The 22,347-nt window shown below is 33.2% G+C and overlaps 2 protein-coding genes across 2 annotated transcripts; both read right to left on the bottom strand.

The window, feature by feature from the left end:
- Nucleotides 1-4,341: 4,341 nt before the first annotated feature.
- On the bottom strand, nucleotides 4,342-6,277 carry TRIADDRAFT_55369 (uncharacterized protein; the record flags this gene model as incomplete). The annotated part of the gene is made up of 7 exons (XM_002111361.1): nucleotides 4,342-4,434; nucleotides 4,526-4,571; nucleotides 4,800-4,897; nucleotides 5,099-5,239; nucleotides 5,330-5,386; nucleotides 5,585-5,653; nucleotides 6,221-6,277. The coding sequence occupies 7 exons, from the start codon at nucleotides 6,275-6,277 to the stop codon at nucleotides 4,342-4,344; spliced, it is 561 nt and encodes a 186-aa protein (XP_002111397.1).
- Nucleotides 6,278-16,768: 10,491 nt separating this feature from the next.
- On the bottom strand, nucleotides 16,769-17,857 carry TRIADDRAFT_55368 (uncharacterized protein; the record flags this gene model as incomplete). Its single annotated transcript, XM_002111360.1, has 1 exon — nucleotides 16,769-17,857. The coding sequence occupies one exon, from the start codon at nucleotides 17,855-17,857 to the stop codon at nucleotides 16,769-16,771; it is 1,089 nt and encodes a 362-aa protein (XP_002111396.1).
- Between the last annotated feature and the right edge of the window lie 4,490 nt (nucleotides 17,858-22,347).

Here is a 22,347-nt window from a genome sequence, read left to right as displayed (position 1 = left end):
GCCATAGCATACCTAATCCTTTTATTGGAATTACTTTCACTAATTTGATCTTCACCATAAAAAATTGAACTGCAGTAAGACCCAAAAATTGAGTTAAAGGGCAAAGTACTAGTGCATAGTATCGTTAAATAACTATGGTGATATGCTATATTTCAAATACTTATTCCAGCACTAATACAGAATATAAAAAGGAAATAAGCAATAGCCAATTTCTACTTACTCTACTTCTCGATTCATGTTTTGGATGCAGGTGTGAAAAGCTTGATACTTATACAATAGGTAACAGTTTTCAATAGCCTACGATAAATATTAGATAATTGATTGTATAATTATGCATTGCAAATTTTAGTAATCACTTAAAATAATAACTGAACTATCTCCGCTCAATTAATTTTCATATGTAATCATTAGTAGTAACCAGCAAAGTATAAAATGAAGTATCGAAAACGTATACAGTATAAAGATTAATAAAATGGAAAGAACGGTAAAAATATACCAACATGTCACATACACAAACAAAATTATTTTCTATCTAATATAGGGCTAATACGAGTATAGCTATTTTAAGAAATTATACTATTTTTGCTTCTATCTTACGCATTTTTGTAGCATTTCTTCCGTAGTATACTCGCCAAATACTCCTATTTAATTATAGCAAGAATGCTATTAGAATAGGTCTGTCAAATTGTAAGAGTCACAACTAAGTAGAACAGTATGTAGTATAAATGATATAATGTAGTAAAATTTTAAAGTCTACAGTGTTTGGCGAGGTTAGCTCCTTGTTATATTCGTATACCATATATTCAAAAGTAATTTATTAATGCTAGATGGTCGTATATGTTACCTAGAGCAATATAGAGCATTGCCCGACTACTTGAATCTCGAACAACTGGATTAGCAGAATCCAGGTCATCTAGTAAGCGTAAAATAATTCTCTTCCGTTCATTTTCCGTCACTTGCAACCATAATTCATCATTATCAGGGTCTGCAATAGCAGAGATGATTATAAAAAAGAAGTACATAAGTCAGACAACTTTCATGCCTATGAGAATATCATACATCACCATATTTACAGTATTGTACATTACAGCATTATTTTTATCATTTAGCGCTTTAGACTGGATTGAAGTGCATAACTATCCGTACAGTAGTCGCTCATTATCTACCGTCAGTAATGGTGAAAGTTTAAAGCCTAACAACGATGGAAGTTAAATTGTAGTTATACTATATCGTAGTTTGTTCCAGTATAGCATCGTGGGTACAGTCAGAAAGCATATATCAATATGTAAATATTGGATGTCTACTACAAAGTTCTGATTTAAAAACTCATTTCACTTCAATCCGATCATTTTATGTAAAGAGATTGTAATATATTATTTTCGAATACGCATATCTGTAGCATGACGTAGCATACTATTATCATTACTGTCATTCATTCATTAATTAATGGAACGATATCGAATGAGACCTACCGTACTACTGTACTGTAAAAGAATAGACTTTATTTCAATTTTTGATATCCGTTAGTGTAAATAAATGATGACCAATCACTAACTAGTAACATCAAGAAATTTTATTTTAAAAGCAGGAATGACTACTAGATGAATTTAATGATTAATTTACCATTCAAAGCATTACCAATTGCTAGTTTATATTCCTCATAACATAAACGATATTCCAGGAACTCAGTATGTTCCAAATAACTGTAATATTCTGCAGGAAAAGACCAATACAATAATTGAATAGTCACGAATGATTCAATGAATACGATTACTTGATCGAGCAAGAAACCACTACAATATCTTGTTTCTCAGTACCTACCGCCTAGTTGCGTTAAGTAACTGTTGGTATCCTTATAAGCAAATTCAATTTCGGGAGTATCAGGCTAAATGGATACATAAATAACAACATGATTATTACAAGGCAAATTATCCTGTATACGCTCGTCAAGGTATCCAATCCATTGTGTACTTCTACTTGTAGTGAATCGTAGGTACCTACGTCTACTCATTTTGACTAGATTGACGTGATAACTGTTTTAAGATACTACATGACTACGACAGTAATAATGTTGTAGCAAACTTTGCGCTATCGCACATTAGCAAAGTACAGCAATACGTAATATGCTGGTAGAAGAGAATCGCAATTGAAGCATTTTAGTACAATGTTACTCCTTGATGATAACAACTACAAACTTACTTCTTCCAATTCTCGTTTCTGAGCTCTCAATAACTCTCTCAACTTGGATAAATTTTTAATATGGGGTCCTGCATTAGCCTTTTGTGGCGCTTCTGTGCCATCCATGTTGATTAAGTTGAAAAGCAGCAAATTCCTGTTTCCTAGCTATAGACAGTTGTAGTCGTGATGTTGATCCACAGCGAAATGCTGCGCTGTGGTCATGGACTTACTTCTAGTACAGTACAGTACTGTAAATGCATCTACTGTACACTGTACACTGTAAAGTATTGTACTGTACAGTACAGTATGTTCGGTACAGTACCCTACCGTACCTACTGTACGCTATGTACTGTAGTACAGTCCTAGTCCGATACAGTACAGTACAGTACAGTACAGTACGTTAACGCCCGTGTTTTTCTTCGATCTCTACAGTACTGTACTGTAAATTCGTACTTGTTGTGCAATGGAAGATGCGTTGATTTTCGTTTCCAATTTTTGGATGGCAAAGTGGTGTGCTGTACTGACAGTAGAGCACACTAGTAATTATTACTGTACTGTGTACTCTTTTCCTCGATGAGAAACTCATTTTTAGACTCTGAAAAGTATGGGGATTTTCATTCAGGTTATGAATGAGAACCATACACACAGAGGCTAGTAACACAACTGGTCTACTATACTGTATAACATACAGTACAGGACAGTACTAGAGACAAGAGACACTTCTCAATTAACTCGTACTGTACCGTAGTTGTCAGTCTAAGCAGAGGTAAGGACTTCCCTATATCTGACATCCAACAATAACGCTCTCTTTTACCATTATAGATTTTTTGGACATTACCTTACTTTACAATACAATACCTGGTGCTAATACTGTTGTGTATGATTGGTTTGAGTATGTATTGCAGTTCAACACTTGAAACTGAATCAATCACTCCTAACGCACCTGTCTACAGTATCATACTGTACGTCCTAGGTCAACAATGTCCCATGCTTTCACAGTCTGTGACAGTGATTAGTGGGCTAACGGGAAATTAACTATCATGTATTGTTGATTTCCTGCTGTAGGCTGTTAACATTTTGTCCAATAACATTAGCTAACTTCCTTTGCAAAATCGAATCATCATAATAAAGCTTCACAGTAAGGAACTATAGCAAACATCCCCGGAAATCCAATCTCGATATTCTGCGTGAAAAAATTCGTTACGGCAAGTATTACAACTCTTCTTTCATCAATTTTTTACAATCAAACGCAAAGGTTAAATTACTACAAACCAATCAACCATAAATCGATTATTATAAAGCTTTATTAACCATGTACTTAGAGATAATCACACTAAAGACTATCATGGGCGAGATATAATACAATTAAAAACGGTCATTGATCTACAATATTGATATTAATAAAACGATTCATAATATATTTAAATATTCAGGTTAGTGAAGTAAACTGTGTATAACCGTACCATTAACAGCATATTAGGACTTTGAAATAGGTAACAACAATCATAAAAAGAAATTACACTTGCGTAATCATCACAATGACAAAAAGAATTACTATCTAGCATTGCATAATCTTAAACATGACAGTAACGATTTAGATCTCCCTTCGTCAATATACTGCACTACAAATATTCCCTCTCTTACTAAACATGATATACCGGAAGCACAGTCCAATCATTTTTTTAAGCATGATATACCGGAAACACAGTCCAATATTAATCATATAAAGGAGATATTTGTCAACAGTCTATAGCAATCGCAGGAGTAATGGCCATAAATCTCAGAAGCAAAACTGTATGCTTACCATTACATGTAAATGTTATATAGAGTAATAAACGTATAATTTACAAATTTTCAACACGGTATTATTGGCATTATAATAATTTATGAAATGTTATTCTCATCGAAATATTTTACTGTCCAACGCAAAGAAAATTAATGTTTCAACACAAAAATGAAATTACGTAAAGATTTCATTACGCATAAATCACTTCGCATTTCATATTCAATCATAGCCTTACTTTCAAAAATCATTTTTTAAAGTCAAATTATTGAAACATCTCAAAACGTAATTTCAATAACTAAGTGTGCTTCTTCCTGTCAACATTTGCGAATGCCGATCCTAAATTGTAAAGCTTATAAACATGCAATAGCATATTCATATCACAGGAGGGCACAGTTATGACGTTTAGATGGCTTTTTATTACCAACTTCAGGCGATTTGCGATTAATTTGTCGGACCAAATCGAAGAATATCTAAAATAAATTGAAGGTATTATGTAAAAGGAGTAAAGGTAGGTAAGATATTCGTAGAACATTAAATATCTATCACATTCTATATACTCACTTCGTTTACATTTGTTTTCGCTTTAGCTGAGCTCTCCAAGAATGTACTATGATTGCAAGTAAACATAGATATTTAATACATACAATCCAATTAAGTAATAATTGCTATACCTAATGCCGACTACGTGAAATATAAAATTAAAGCATTTTACTATCGATGTTACATTGCAAAACAACTCATTGCTGTTAGTATACTAAAAACATGATAAAAGTCAGCTCCTTATATATATAATTCAACCAACAATGTGTTCTAAATTTATCAATGAAATAATTACCAATTATGGAAGCTTCTCGCTAAAGTTTGTCCTTGATCTTTACCAACTACACGTTCATCTTCCAAATCACATTTATTGCCAACAAGTACCATAGGTACCTATAACAGAACACAAAGGGTAATCACATAATTCACACTTTAGTCTATACAATCGAACAAACACAAAGTAGTGAAGCATGTATAACTAGTTACAGTGCTGTCGTAATACGACGATAACCAATATATTATCTTCTGTCTCAACGATATCAAGCAAACACAAAATATGAACATGAATACTCTTATTATTCCATAATAACTAACATCATCCGTATCTTTAACGCGTAAAATTTGATCCCGAACGTCTTCCAAGTCATTGAAAGTAGACTGTGCGGTTATTGAATAAACCAAAGCAAATCCTTGGCCATTCTTCATATATAAATCTCTCATTGCTGTAAATTGTTCCTATTTAATACAAGTCACAGTATGAAGCACTATCAGCGATTAAAGTTCGCTAGTATATATTATTTTTTACATTATTATTAACTTTCATACCGTTCCTGCAGTATCAAGAATTTCGAGCATACATTGGCTACTATCGACTTCAACTTGCTATATCAAACAAAAGAGTGCATAAGTATGATACCTTTTTAAAGATAGTATATTGGATATTCAAATTTAAAAAAGGCGAGGATTATCGGGTTGTACTAGCTTATTACTACTAGTAACTTAGACAATAGTAGATACAAGCAAATAATTAAGTTATTCATATTATACGTATCAAAAGCCTACGTAGAACATCATATCTACCTTTCTGTATGAGTCCTCTATTGTTGGATCATATTTTTCTACAAATATCCCTTGAACGAATTGTACTGTCTACAATCACCGAAATGCAAAGCTTCAGCTTTAATATGATTATTATAACATACTGTGGTTTTCAATTTATTTTCTAATAGAATTCTATATCAATATACTATTAATTAAGAGAAAAAATAAAAAATAAAAAATAAAAAAAATTAAAGGCTATCACTTGTATCTATGGAGTTGTGGCAAGAAAACTTGCGGACTATGATGATAGACATAAAATAAAATAGTGCTATGGTTGTTGTATCCTTTAATATTAAGACTACATCTAAAAAGATATATACTTAACACATTGGCTGCATCTGGGTCATTCATTGACTAAACTCATGTACAACCATAGGCACTACTTTAAGATTAATTTTATTTCATACACTACATTACTAGTACACTGAGTAGAATACAAATGTGTCTATAAATATCGCCTACGAGGCTAAAAAAAGTTTTAACATTTGTAAAAGGAATAATATGACTAGTGTTATTAAACAGAACTCAGTATACGTGTATATTGCTGGCAGAAAGACCACAGTATAATCATCGTTATATCAAAAGGAAAAAATAAAGAAGACAATTTAAACTTACCAATGCGCTCTTACCAACACCACCAGAACCCAAAACGACCAATTTATACTCACGCATTTTTACTTTTACTTAGTAACGATTCAAAATTCGATCAAATAGCTATGTATTACTTTAATCCTAACGTTTTCTATACCACAACTATGCCAGTAAGAATTTAGTTCAACCCTAGATTTGCAAGTAGCAAAAGTATTGAATCAGTTACCATATAAAAGAAAGACAGCCTCCGTATAAAAAATACTATTCAATATGAAATGTTGAGTATGATATAATATAATAGATCAATCAATTATATCATTATGACAAGAGATATTGATGAGAAAATGAGCAGAACTGTGTACGAAAACTAGCCTCCAGATAATTATTAATTATTTATATGCTGAACACCCCATTCCATTTAAAACAATAAATGACTAGCCGTTGCGTTTCAATTTACATATCCGTCATCCAACAAATTTGAAGTTATGTAGTCAGAATTGGGGTTGGGCTTAAGTCGATAGGAACTTTAATTTTTTGTCCTTTATTCTCAATGGTATCAGTATTTACAACTCTTTTGACGGCATTAAATTTATTTCAATGAAGCAATTATTCCCCGGCAACAGCTGCAAGCCATGTGATTCAACTTCACTGTTACATAAAAGGTCCTAACAATAGTTAGCTTCGGACGAAGTAACGAAAAATCCGACATACTCCTGTCTTTAGCTTTCTGTTATAATAAACTTTTAATCCAAGAATAAGATACTATTACCGTAAGACCAATAGCGATTTCTTTAGCAAGTATGTCATACTGAATTAAAATACTGTAGTAATATATATATTATAATAATACAGAACGATCGAATCAATAACCACAGTATAGTATTGTAATACAGTCTACATACAAGCGTATACAGTATTAGTATTATTACATTCACTGCAGCGCTAGGGTCAGTAAAATTGTGAATAACAATTTATCGCAGACTACCTAAATCAGCTTATTAGTAATAGTATGACCCTTTGATATGCTATACTTAGAAGTACGTAGAGTATTGTACAACTACTACAGTATATAATATGATAATAATTATAATTATTATCGAATCTGTCGATTAGTAGTACAGTTTGCTATTAATTGGAGACCACAGTGCACGCTCGCATTAATTGAAAGTAGTAAAGTATACATCGACGACAATTTGGTTATTACACGACCAGGAATAAAGACTCAAGTGAAAGATTTTTATAGCTTATTCAATCATGATTGCATATCATCATCAATCACATTATCTTCAATTTTTAAACCGTCATGCCAGCGAATAAATTTATCTTTTCTGTTTATCATGAATGTTATACAGGAAACCGCCGAAATCAGATTCTGACATACGTACTCTGATATAATAAGTATCGTATACATGAGGTGTTTAATATACAGTACTGTACTTTACGAATGAAGCTCATACAATCATTTTTTTCCATCAAGAGAAATTCTCTCTTCAACATTACATTGTACAGTACATAGGGCTACATGGCGGGTAGTAAAAGTTCAAAATAGCTACTACAGTAGTTGGCAATGAATACAAAGCAATTAACCACCCTTAGTCGCGTAATGAATCTTCAAGAAACGGTATACTGTAAAGGAAGCTATGAACTATAGTAGGCATCCATCACTATGGATGGACAATCTACATAATAAGAAACGCCATAACTCGCATTGCAAAGAATTTAAACATTATAGAAGCTATTTTTTACGAATTTAGGACGCTGTAGGGCGATGAAAAACTTCTCTACAGTAATCTGTATCGTAAGCTATGGATAAACAAAACAACTACATTCATAATTAGCACTGCAATACTAGACAACTAGAAAGCAACTGAGTAGCCCTTCCTGGGCAGATGGTAGCCTAACCATGTACTTAGGCATCATTAATGATAATGCAATACAAGAGTAGCCTACTCCAATGATAACTGTGAGTATGAAACTGCATACTGTACTGTACTACCCATGGTACTACCTGGTACTCTATTCTTCGCAATGCAAGTACAGTATAGTACACTGTACTTAGGTATTTCGCCTAATATGGTGGTGCGGCTAATACTGTAGTGATTACTTCTCAGTTTATAAAAAAAATAAATACATAACTCGACCGTAAATAAAATAGGAATCAAGTACATGCACATGGCTAATGAATAGCCAGTTACATTAGACACGTCCGAAATATATTCAGACTAAACCAAAGTACCTTATTTCGTAAATTAGTATATAAATGTTTGAGAATACTGTGAGTGAATAGTCTATCATATTATCGATAGTACAAATTCTATCAACTATAAACAGATAGAGATCATACGATCATTCAAGGGGTTATAAAAAAATTCCTATACGACCATCATTCACAAGATCGGCATATCATACTAACTAGTATAAAGCTGATTGCATGTAAAATAATGATATCCTGTTAACACGGTACAATGCAGCAGAAAGATAGTCCGTGAAAACCATGAAAAGTGGAATTATACAGTACAGTACTAAAGTATTTTTAAGTATAATTAATCGAGTATCGTAAAAGAAACAAAGAAACTACTAGCTTGTCTAGTCGGAGGATCAAAACTAACTACTGTCGTAAAATGCCACTAAAAAGGTTGTTTTGAATGATCGAGATGCAGTAATTATTGAGTCATGGCCATAAACTGGCGGTTCAATCTAGACTTGGTAGAGTCTAGTCGCTGTAGACTCAGTATTACGACAGTCGTTGTACAATTACAATATTATTACAATTAAATGCGAAGTGAAAACTGCTCAACTACTTGCTAATCGATTTGTCGCCCTTGTCTACTCTCTTGCCAATTAATAATTTAATTTTAGTATACTGTCCTGTCGATATCGGTACACTAAACAGTGCAGTAAAATTTATACATTACAATGACAAAACATGACGTTGTACGATCGCATTGGAATGAGTTAATGCAATCTATTATTTATTGGCAGTAAAACAACGCTAGTTAGGATGTACCGCTAGATGTACCTTTAGCAATTCCATGCCAAAATACTGAAATCAAGTCCCTGGAGTTTCAAAACTTTGCTAGTTAATGACAATATGCATGCAAGATAAAATGCTATCCGCTGTACGCTAGTCTCTTTCACTATCGTATTTTGTTTATTGTATTGTATGGTACCGGTTGAACCGTACGAACCCTGTTACTGTTGCATACAAAAGGTAAATTTTTTTACAATCCTAATCAATCAATAAATCATTGGTAGGGAACTTTATATGGGTATTGTTTATAATAGTTCCTGTAAAATGCAGTCTATAATAAAGGTGAATGTGATACAGGGCTATGCATGACAATATCTTAGAGCAAGCTAACTCACTGCACACACAACAGTACAGTTTCTATACGAACTTATAATAAGTACAGTAGTATAGTAACAGGATGATGAAGGTGCAAGTCTAGTGGACGAGTGAACGAAAGCGCCAAAATATTTCACTGTACAATAGAACAATTTATACGTACAATGGATAATTAATCAAGATCGCAGACGGTGAATGTTATGCAGAAAATATTTTCCAGCTAGTAATTTCGTCGACAGTCCTATGTATTACAATGAAGTGTTTGGTGCATGACACAGTCTCTTACTTGTAAACTACTGTACCGTACTATTGCATAAGAAATCAGTCAATATACAGTATACAAGGAGCAATGTCGCGCAAGTTATGATCGGTAGCGAATGTCAACTGCACTATCGAGTAATATTTCATAAATACATTAAAGATATAAAAATACTCAATCTACGTATGTTATCATTGTTGTACTGTACTGCACTAATAGCAATAGTATATCTAGTCCTATAAGAACTATCATAGAATCGCAATCATCATCAAAGCTAATCTACTGTATGATTTCAATTGATGTTTTCAACGCTTATCGCTTGCCTAACTGCAAAAAGTGCAGATGACAATTTTGCGAGTATCGCAATCCTATTCATCACTACAGTAACTTTTTTTCTTCAAAAATTGGGCGATAAATGGGCATGCAACAGTCAACTTCCATTAAAAACAATCCTAGTAGTATTTAGGCTACGGTCAATGGAGTAACTGACGAGTAAGCCATTTGCTCGTAGTTGTAAAAACTGTCGCGTTCAATATTTAGTCCCAACCCAACAAAGAGAGCAAGAATAGCTTCCGTCCATACTATACTACTGTACAACGTTAATGGGTCTAGTATGTGCAGTGCTACTGTACTGTATGTACGTACAGTACTAGCCAAGCGTCGATCGATAAAACACTGTACTGAAATCGTACTGTAGGAGCATGAAAGAGTTCGTAGGGGCCAAAAAAAAAGTGAAAACGTGCTGTACAATACAGTAACACGTCGTCCATGCATACGCACGTAGAGCAAGCTCCTGAATCGTCCGTGTTACACGTCGTACAGTATTGCTATTGATCGCGTGCTTGATACGGTTGTCCGCACTATACAGTACGGTATAGAACATAAGTCCACTATTGTAACAAAAGAGACGAAATGACGCTCTGATCGATCGATCGACTCGTAAACGTATCAAAAGCTTATCAGCGCGTTTCAGCTCCTGCCGTGTTTAGCAACCAACTATAGGGATAGAAGAATACTGTAGTACTAAAAGGGCAAGGCTAGCACAAGGTTATTACCAATTCCGAATATCTTCACTTTTCAATCCTAGATACATTACTCAGATCGACATTGAACGGTCCTTTCTAAGCACTAACTTCCCTTTGAAAAGGAGAGTTAGAACAATACAGTATGATAATGCTTCAACAAAGTACACGGACTGTAATGTACGCCTAAAAAGTGGATACCAGGATACCGTAGTTCCGACTTTTACTGAAAAATACAACCTAGTGTAATGACGATCCTAAGTGACACACTATGACACTTTACAGTCCATTTCATACATTTAAAATTAAATTGTTGTGCACAACAGAATAAGACGTAATTTGCTCATCCTTGACAACATCATACAGCAATAAAGAGAAGAAAAAATTGTCCTGTCTTGACTCGAACAAATTTACAAAAGGATAGCGTCATTTTAAAATTGATAGTGGACGGCGCAAAGTTGAACTTTGTATGTTTTTGCCCTATCATTTGTGACTGGGATTCAACACTAAGTGAATTCCTTCGTCGCCCTTACTCCTATCATTATGGTTAAGGAAATAGATGAATATTGCAAACGATAGAAGTTAATATCAGCAATCTATTTTTTTAAATCATAAAGTGTATTAGTAAAACCGAAATAGTGTAGTAAGCCTGCCTCGGATAATATAATTAATGTTAATGAATACGTATACAAAAGAATAAAAGCGACATGTCGGTTATCTTTTGCCTCAACTATTACTGTGATTTATAATGGCGTCAATATAATTAAAAATAGTCCATTTCCATAACACCGCAAGTTTAAGATCGTATTCATAAAGTCATTCAACTTACCTGGAGATAGAGACCAAGTGATATTTGCGATGAAGAAATGCGTTTTTATCTCCACACAAGCCGTGGCACTCACTGAACTTCTACAGCGATTCTGGTAACGAGACTTTGAAACCTTTTTCTGTTACCTTCCTAAGGTCGTCGTGTTAGAAAAACAAATGGACGTATGCTAGTACTGGACACTGAGTACAGCACGTTAGCGCATTGCACAATTCAGTACCCAGTATTTTCTACTGTATACTACAATGTTTGTACGTTTCTACTTCTGACTGATACAGTACCCCCGCTCTGCTCAGTACAGTACAGTACAGTGCTGTGAAAGTTCAACTCAGAATACAGTGTACAGTACTGTACTGTACACTGTACAGTATTACAGTACACTGTACTGTACGAGCGCTTAGGCAATGGGCACGCACTGGATAGTGTCTTGCTGTGAGCACTCATTCAACATCCAATAGTTATAATAATTATTACCATACTGGTGAAGAAGTACCGGTTAAGGTACGATATACTGTAGTACTGTACAGTACAGTACTGTACTGTTATACTGTTTGTATAGTAACACCCGTTCGATAACGTCTACATATGCTTACGTTTATTCCTACTGTACTCATAAGCAGTCAATCGATTCGTAGAACATAGTTGATAGTTGAGTTGCAAGTTACTATTTCTGTAGTTGCCATTAGAATAGAATCTATTCAGTACTGTGATAAGCTAATTAATATAGATTATAAGTTGTAGTTATATAGAAAGTTACAGTAATAATAAGTAAATTCTTAAAGATATTACGAGATACACTTGTTCTTATTTGATCATTGTCTGGCGTCAAGTCAGACTTTGAAATGACGAGACTAATAACTGGGAGTACTGAAGCCTTGATTGTTTCAGTGCCATGACCATAATGATGTGGAGGTGATGAGGATGTTCTTATCGAAATCGATTACTCTACAGATACAGACTTTGGTCTGTTAGATGTAGGTGTATGGTATGATGTGAAATTACAATCAATCCCTGATCCACTTGTTACTACAGTATTTATCTTGCTCCAATTTATCTCTGCAGTCCTCCATTCGGACCTACAGTATACAGTTCTGCAAGTGTAAACCAATGCACTACTCGAAACGATACTCTGTACTAATAGTTCATTCATACTAAACAGACGTTGATGCCTAGACACTGCAATATATAGACTAGTGTTCATTATCATTTAACTTTCCTGTTAAATAGTGCAATAGAGCCTAGAAGAAAATTTACTGCCGTCGTTACTACACATTTCCATTTGGGTGGTACATCAACACGATGACGATGACCGCTCGCTGGCTGTGGAAAAATGCAAATTAAACGTACTGTACACTGTACAGTACTACAGTACACACGCTCCACGGTGCCACTATGTACTGTAATAGCTTGGCTTACAGTAGTATGAACTCTATGCTATTGCAGACTGTAGTATACAGTCCGTTTGCGATGTGGCACTGTATCATTTGTACCATAAGCAAAGGCAGGACTATTTTTAATGAGTTTATAAACATTTCGCAAACATGTTTAGATTGGCTCAGGACGAAGTCTAGGTCGTTGGTGTCGTACTACCACGGCACAGTTCTCTCTTCTGAGAGAAAGTGATCTAACGAAGCCACCCTTTCAAAAAAGACTTTATAATTATTAGGGTCTTTTTTTGCAATGATTTGTAGATGACGAAATTCTTTTACCCTCTGGTAGTTCACACTGTACAAACCTCTTTTGCTGTAATTAGAGAATATAAATGGATGAAGGATTGTAGTTAGCTCTTGAGCCAAAATAAAGCTCTTATCCACGATTTTGAAGCATTTTTCGATTCGTTTACAGAGACAATAGTTGCATTACAGTAGTTGGCTCTTAGGCCAAGTAAAAGCTCTCGTCTGCAAGTACGAGGCATTTTTTTTAGCTTCGTTTAGAGAGAAAATGGCCGAATTAGTTCGTTCTTAGATCAATAGCAAGCTCTAATCTACAAGTACAAGGCAATTTTTTGATTCGTTAGGAAAAAATGCTCGAATGAGTTAGCTCGTTGGGCCAATATAACGTCCTATCTACAAGTATGAGACATTTGCTTCGTTTGGAGAGAAAATGACCGAACTAGTTACTCCTAGATCAATAAAAAGCGTTAATCTACTAGTATGAGACAGTTTTTGCTTCGTTTAGGAAGGAAAATGGTCCAACGAGTTAGCTCATTGGGCCAATATACTGCAAGCTCTAATCTACAGGTACGAAGCATTTCTGGCTTGATTTAGAAGGAAAATTGCAGGATTAGTTAGTCCTTACGCTAGTAAAAAGTTACAAGTACAGAGCATTTTTTTGCTTGGCTTAGAAAGAAAATAGCAGAATTAGTTAGTTCTTAGACCAATATAGAGCTTTAATCTACAAGTATAAAGCATTTCTTTTGCTTGGCTTAGAAAGAAAATAGATGAATTAGTCCTTACAACAGGTCACTAAAAACACTAGGATACAAGTAACGTAGTGTATACAGTGCGTACTCTATCATGATAAGCTTACCCTTGCGATACGCAGAAGGCTTTGCTTAGAGGGATGCCCACTTTCCAAAAGGTCATAATTATTAATAAGCAAATAGATGCAGTTAAAATGTCTTTTTACTGTATTAATTACTTACTAAAGACAAATATTGACCTAACGAGAGAGTAGGGATTAGTTAAAATGTCTTTAATGACAAAGGTTAACCGGACGAAAGTAGGAGCTATTGTAACGAAAAGCATTCACTGTACAGATTCGAATTCATCAATAAATAATAAGCTCAACTGCAATGGAAATAGCAATAATTCAATTCAATTAAATTACAATTACTCGCTACTGATGAATATTGATCGGATAAAGGCGCCTAAATGGATTACTTCTACGTTATAACAAGCGAATACCTGAAGTTAAATGGTCTTACTCGCTATTGACAAATACTGGCCTGATGAAAGCCAATCGTTACGAAGATTCCATGGATCTATAATAAGCAACAAACGTCTTTCGCTTTGCCTGAACATGAAATTATCTGACAAAGTCACTAAGCCAACTGTACTGTACACCTGCAGTCCAAAATAGATCCGTATTTGAGCATTCTTTTGAGAGAAATCGTTGTAACTAAATCCAGATAGGATAAAATAACACACCATTCATTTCCTTGTTGCTATAACTGAACGGTAAGATCTTTAGCACTTTAGCCCCTGATGATCTATAATTTTAGAGGCATTAGCCACTAAAATAGATTACGCTACTTAATGGCAGAAATTGCTTTGAGAAAATACGTATCATAAATTGATCGTCACTGGATCAAACTGCAATAGCTTATCAAAGCTAAATCCTATTACACTTGCATCCTCTCCAGTTAAATTGTTCTTACGAAGCCGTCCACTGGGTAGCATTAAGATGTCTCAGGATCGGTTATATCAAGATTTGTTTTGACATTAGAAGACATTTAATACAGATAAAAAATATCTTTCATGTGCGGTCATTGTAAAATCACAAATTTCTTTGCTGCCCGCAAAGAGAACTAATGCAATGGATCCAAATTGGGAGAGGGAAAATCTCATAGTTGAAGCTCTTAGCAATTATTGTAAGATAAGTCTAGCAAATTTATTTGCTTTCAAAGTCCCGTTGTAGAATGACTACCTTAAATATCATATTTGGATTTTTAACTAAGTTATACCTATTAATGCGCAACTGATGCTCAGCAAAACAATTTATTAGACATCAATTTTGCCCGCATATAAAACCATAAGCAGCCCGAATATCCCTACTCAACATAATTGGTAAAGCGCTTCCATACATTTTAGCATAGAGGAAAAATAGAAAATGAATTTTTGCTTGATGGTATGATGGGTTGACAGCTTATAAAAAAAATTCTTTTGCTCATTCATTAAGCCATATGGTAAAAGAACAGCTACCAATCATAACTCCATTATGTCGGATCTCGGCAAATTCACTACAATATAAGCTAATTAACTGATCGATTTTATTGCTCCCGATTAAGGTAAGCATCACTGGCTAAGAAGACTAATTAAAAAGGTAGGAAGAATTTGTTATCAATGGCAATCTAAAACCTAACAAATACGAGAACCTTTCCCCTTTAATGAGGAGGAACTGATTTAGCCAACCCAATCAGCAAAAGGATTCTACTGTGTATACGAGTGTACGCGCTCAATGTTACTTTTTGGCAAGTGGAAGTCAAGGCAATACGTGAACTTCTTTCCTAATCTTACTATGAAACTTTGAAATTAAACTGTGAGAGTAGTAAAAATTATTTTCAAATCGATTGACTTCTCGGTAAATATTCAAGATATTGAAGGTTAATTTCCCGTATTCATATATCACTAATTAATACTCGTATACATGTATAAAGTGATTATGATCAAGACAGACATTCGCATACGTAACGTACGTATGTTGTGGCCTAAAATGAATACGCTACTGTAGTTAACCAACTGACAATACGTGGTATATGATTTTACTTTTCTATTTTAGTGTTTCGATTTCAATACTTTCGTCAATATCGTTACAGAAGCTCAAAATTGATCATGTATCACAGATTTAAAATCCTTCTCATTGGATACTTTACTCTATTTTTAAAATCGATCAAGGTCACTCTTCTACATAAAGCCATTTATTCAGTCGTTTTAAAATATTAATCCATTAACTTATGATTACTATATCGTGCATTGAAGGTAGAGAATGGAGAAGTAAAATAGATGATTTCATTACGTATAACTATTATGCATTTAAGACAGAATTCATAGAGTGCAAAAGTCAAACAAAAGATTTTAATCCAGTTGCGTCTCTAGCCATAAATATAGAATATTCATCGATTTATAAACCCACATCAACTGTCTAATCAAGTTAAGAATAATTATGAGTTATGATTGCGTGATCATGCAACATGAAAGACATATATACTGCATGTACGGCTTATCTAGCTAAGGTAGATCTTTTTGCGGGAGCGTTATTTGAAAATGTCACCTTTGTAGTAGAGAAGAAAGGCTAAAAGATGACAGTGACAAGAATTTTCTCAGAATTTTTAATAAATAGGGATACACCATAACAGAATTAATAAATAAAAATGTATGTAATAAGCATAAAATAATCCTTATTCGTTATTTAAATTAGAATTAAAGATTGTTGAACAATCGTAACCATTACTAGCTATATCATTCATTTTACTTTGGATACTGTTATATACTGAAGCTGGAGCAGACGGTATTGCAGGATATATTCGATGATGCGGTGTAATAAATTTACTCATAAAATGACGATACAATTTACGATAACCAAGACGGAAAGTTTTATGAGAGAAGCCAAATATGAATGGATTGAGTGCAGCATCTACATAAAATGTCCAGAAGCAAAATAAATTATAGATTAACGGCTCTGAAATAAGACGATGTGACATGATAGTAATATAGATGATGATAACAGCTGGTAAAATGCACATTAATGATGCACCAACAACAATTAATGTTGTCTTAACTGATTTATGACTTGGTGCCGGCAGTGATGATGACGCAGGATAGTGAAAAGTAGGAATAGTAGTTATGCGTCGTAATACGAGTCGCGCTTTAATTAACAAAATACTATAACATAATACCACAATAATAACAAGTACTAAAACTGCTGAATAAGTAATTAATAGAAAGACTCCATTTTGCCGATAATTGCCCACATCAACCCAACAGGAATGGGTATAATTAACATAGTTGTAATTCCCTAAACCATGGCCCAACGATAATAACGGAATCATACACCATACTAATAGAAGGATCCAAGCGATGGCGAGTAGACTAACAACTGTCTTAACTGTAATGATACGATGATATTTAAATGGATGATAGACTGCAAAACAACGATCAAATGTAATCCATGCTGTAGTCCATAATATAATTGTAAAAGGATAAAATGACATAAAGGCCAATATTTTACACGCTAACGGATTAATATGAGCATCATCGATCCAAAAGATAATGGTCGAGCCTAGTAATGGGATACTTGTTAAGAGATCGCCAACAGCAAGGTTAGCTAAGGCTACTCCTGCTGGATCTTGTAATGATTTTCGTCGATAAATAACGAATAATGCTAAAACATTACCGATAACAATCAACAAAAATAGAAATGAAAATATGACAGTAATAACAATATTACTCCATGTTGCTTCACGAAGATACGTATCGTCGATACTCATGCTTCATCAAGGGATCATAGAATATCGGTTCAATAACATCGAAGATAAGACCACACTGTCTATATCTCGTAATTGAGTTTTAAAAATAGTTCTTAACCTTTGTTAGTAATTTTCACTATTTTTTCTTGATATTCTTACAATAGTCAACGAAATAACTTTCAATCAACAAGATGGGTCAACTTGATCTTGAAAATCGAATAGCTTAAACCGTGATAATAAACAATATAACGGCTCTTGAAGAAGGTTGGATCAAGAATTTTAAGCAACAACAATTTGACGACGATTTGGAGTCATATTATAGCCAAAATAATCGTTTTGATAACTTTATTGCGCTCGATCTAAAATGGAAATACTTTAAACTTACAAAATACAATATATGTGGCCTTGTATCTATGTAAGATATTTCTTCCCCAATATCAATTTTTACTTGTACGATACGTTGCAATAAAGACTTACCAAATTCGATAGAAATCTTCAACGTGACCAAGAATTGACTATCATACCCATAATTATGTAAACTTCTTCTCTTCTTTGATGATTGTAATATCTCATCAATAACCACTTAATTTTATAACTGATGATAGCATAAAAAGGATACTTTTACAAAGAGAAATTACAGTTCTTTATATCTCTACCGGTATTGACTTTTTTAAATCGAATATCGACTACGAAAATCAAACCGAAACTGCGTGTTCAAAAGTAAAAGACTTCTGATGGTTTCTCCCACCTAGTTAAAATATCCTCTAATGATTGCCTATTAAAGTTAAAGGCTATCGTATCTCATATTTATGTAGATTTATAGTATAACGTGCTGATCAGGATATAATAGATAGAAATGAAGATAATAACATTTTTTATTATTGCTGCCCTGCCAACGAAGTTTTATCTGACGTGAATCCCATTAACATCATTATCTATTTAGCGCTAATAGAATATTCATATTCTTCTAATTATCCTATTCTTAAGCTATAACGCTATTACTGGAATAGAATCGGTGTTAATCCAGGAATATAAAAACATGGAATATTTATGATAAATTACAATCAATACAAATCGATTTGCTCAATGCCAATTAATGACCCATCTGAACATGATCATCATCTTTCCAATCATTTATTCATGCATCCACATCAATAATTCATTTTAGACATAATAAGATATAATATCCCATTTTTGACCTTCTAACTAAATAGCGATCATGAATAAATGTTGTCCGCTCTTTACTTAATGTGAGATATTCATGTTCAAGAATACTTGGCAAACATAACCCATTCTGTCAGGCTATGAATTAGTTATGTTTACAGCATGAACAAGTTAATTTCATTCCTATTACTCAATTTAAACATATTACGAATAGGATGCAACGAAATATGGTTCTTAGGATACCCCGTATACTGACGTTATTTAATTTTCGGAATACATGCTGGATAAAAAGAAATTACGGGGTATGTGATGAAGACTACGTTACCAAATACGAGCAAGTATAACTTGAAAGGAAGTACGATTACGGAAGATAAATTTATTTGTAGTTAATGCTATCAAGTATTATTCATAAAATCATTGTGTTTCTTCCATAGGCTATTTACTATCACCTCTCCATTGATTGACATACCATTCTATCATATAAATACAATGATGTACCATTTTAAGGCTACAATTTAACCTAAGGTATCCAAAAAATACTCAAAATAAGGTGCCGGTCCTTATTATTTACTTAAAATCAATAGTTCTTGCATTAAAAAGAATTTTTTCCCTCTGTTTTTGAACAATATTTATTTACAGTGGCAGATTAAAACATAACCTAGAACATTTAAAAGTTGAACCAAGGACAGATGTAGTCATAATTTCTAAGCAGCATTAACATCTCCTTCTTTGAAATATTAGTGTCTTTCATGATGTCAAATCATGTTGACATACTGTAAATGGTTAAGATTGAAAGAAACATCTCAAAATGACTTAGAATTGAGCAAATATTATCCGCCTGGTTCAATTTAAAATCCTTCGGATTAAAGGATTAATTTCATATTATTATTATACATGTATAGTCTATTGGAACAACTGTATGGTTTTATTTAATTGCAATTTTGCTTAAAATATCAGAAAGTTGTGATCGCGTATGTTGTACTTGTTACTTTCTACCTACAATTAATATCTCGCAAATTAAAGGATATACCTTCATTTTTTATCATATAATACGTATTGATTTATTTACTAAAATGAAACTAAAATTGAAATTTAAAGTTGCAGAACATAAAACAGGGTATGTCATGTTCTCATTAGAAATAAATTAATATCTTATGACTTGTTTCTTATAGGTTAAATTGCATTTATGAAATCCGTAAGATCCAGTGATGGTACAATCCAGATGAACAATTTTATTTTCGTGAAATAGCTTAAACTTTAATTAATCATGACATGCGAGTATTTATATCATCACGTTCAACTTAGCTTGCTCATATGAGATTTCGTAACAATAAATTTGCTAATTAAATTGATCTAGTTCGCTGGATGGTAAACAGAATGATATCTCGCACCAAGTTTACCTCGTCGTTATTTTAATGAATATTAAAACAGGGCTAAGATATTCCCATTAGTTCGATCGTTATTCCTCGTCTTAGAGAATAATAAATTAGCGATCTCAAACAGTCAATTAGAATTGTTTTTATCGTCATCGCAATATGGAGTGCTAGAACAAGAATAAAAACAATTACTAATCATAAATGAAACATTATTAGCAATCTGCTAACATATCCTATTGCTTATAAGCTAAAATTACTTATTATAATGCAAGCATAAAAGCCGGATACACCCGTAATTAACATCGTCTCAATGATGATGGAATATCCATTGATGGACATTATTCCAAGATTACCTTCCAGTTATATTATACAATTATTTGAAGAAGATTATTAAATAATAATGGTTTACAGCGACTAAATGGCGATTGACATATACGCGTAGTCTTTTGTTACTTGAATTCCTAGCTATCATGAGTGTTGAATGTATAGGAGAAGATTTAAACGAATTGATAATTAACGACTTTCACACTAAGGTTATGAAGTAGAGGTGTTTAATCAGCACTCAATCCTAATAATTAATAATGCAATAATTTTATATATCTCAAATGGAATTACTAGAAATAGAACAACAAGCCGTACGGCAAGGTAATCAAAATAATATTTAAAGTATAAAAATCTTTTTTAATATTAGTTGTTACTTGGTGATTAATCTTATTACAAGTTTTTGGTTCAATTCTAGTGTGACAAAAAGAGGATTATAGCAAACATTTCGGCCTTGAAGAAGATTTGCTCTCTGTTTAGCTTCGATTAGGATCATCGTATTCCATTGCTTTTTTCCCCTTTCAGTTAGACCACCCAGATAAATTTAGTCCAATAATTATACTAAAAGAATTCTAACGTACCTGTTACTGTAAGCAAGGAAGCTCATAAATTTTTAAATATTCCTTTATAAAGTAATAGCAGTTGATCTCTACATTGCTTTTTCTTCAATGCGCGCCATAATTTATGATTTGATTGGCTTATTATTTACAAATGTTGCATTAATATATTATTAAATTATGGAATCACTTAAATGTCAGATATACTATATCACACATAATTTAGTCAATGCTAAGCTGAATACTGGATATAAATTAAAATCATATCAAGTAAAAATTCGCTGCTTCATTTTTGTTCAGTTAGTTAATACAGTGGAATAAATGTCGAGATTTTCCATCTAACCGTAGCTCGGAATAATCCACCTCGTATCAATACGTCTGTGATCTAATAATGTTCTTACAGACCACAGCTTTAATTTCATTACGTCACTTCAAGAAATTGGGAGGATTGAAGACTAATAAATGGATGAAAGCAGTTGAAATTTATGACATAGGAAGACTTAATGATATCGCTTTGTCACAAAACTGCTCTATTAATATGTGCACATTCCAAAAAATAGTCTTTAGGAAAATACCATAATGAATATTAATGTATTATTGCCACTAAATTTGTATTTTTCTACATTTTAACTAAATACAATAGCTCAATCAAAAAACTATGTATGTAGACTATATAATTATCAATTTTAAAACGCCTTATAAGACCGTAAACCTGCTATTACATACTGATATCTTTTCAATATCTTTTCTGCTAATACTGCATTTGTCACAATTGGCTCCGCCAGATAAAATATCTATTGAGCAGTTAACTTTAAGCATCTCTGTCAATATCATATGATCTCAAATTCGCTTTTTAATAAATATAAGTGGAACATTGGCTGATGTTAATTGGTGCCTGAGTTTCGACTCCCACTAGATACGATATCAGATCAAAGATTTACATCTTGACTAGCTGCGATTATTGCTTTACTCGTATATCAGCTTTTGCAACTTATCAGGGGATGTGTAATGAACATAGAAATTAAATATAATACATATAGAGTTTCAATTAGTTCTTGCTTTCTCAACTATATTCACAATATTTTGGGATATT

The sequence above is a fragment of the Trichoplax adhaerens genome, genomic scaffold (assembly GCF_000150275.1).
Source record: "Trichoplax adhaerens TRIADscaffold_4 genomic scaffold, whole genome shotgun sequence".
Lineage (NCBI taxonomy): Eukaryota > Metazoa > Placozoa > Uniplacotomia > Trichoplacea > Trichoplacidae > Trichoplax > Trichoplax adhaerens.
This window is presented reverse-complemented; position numbering and strand designations above follow the sequence as displayed.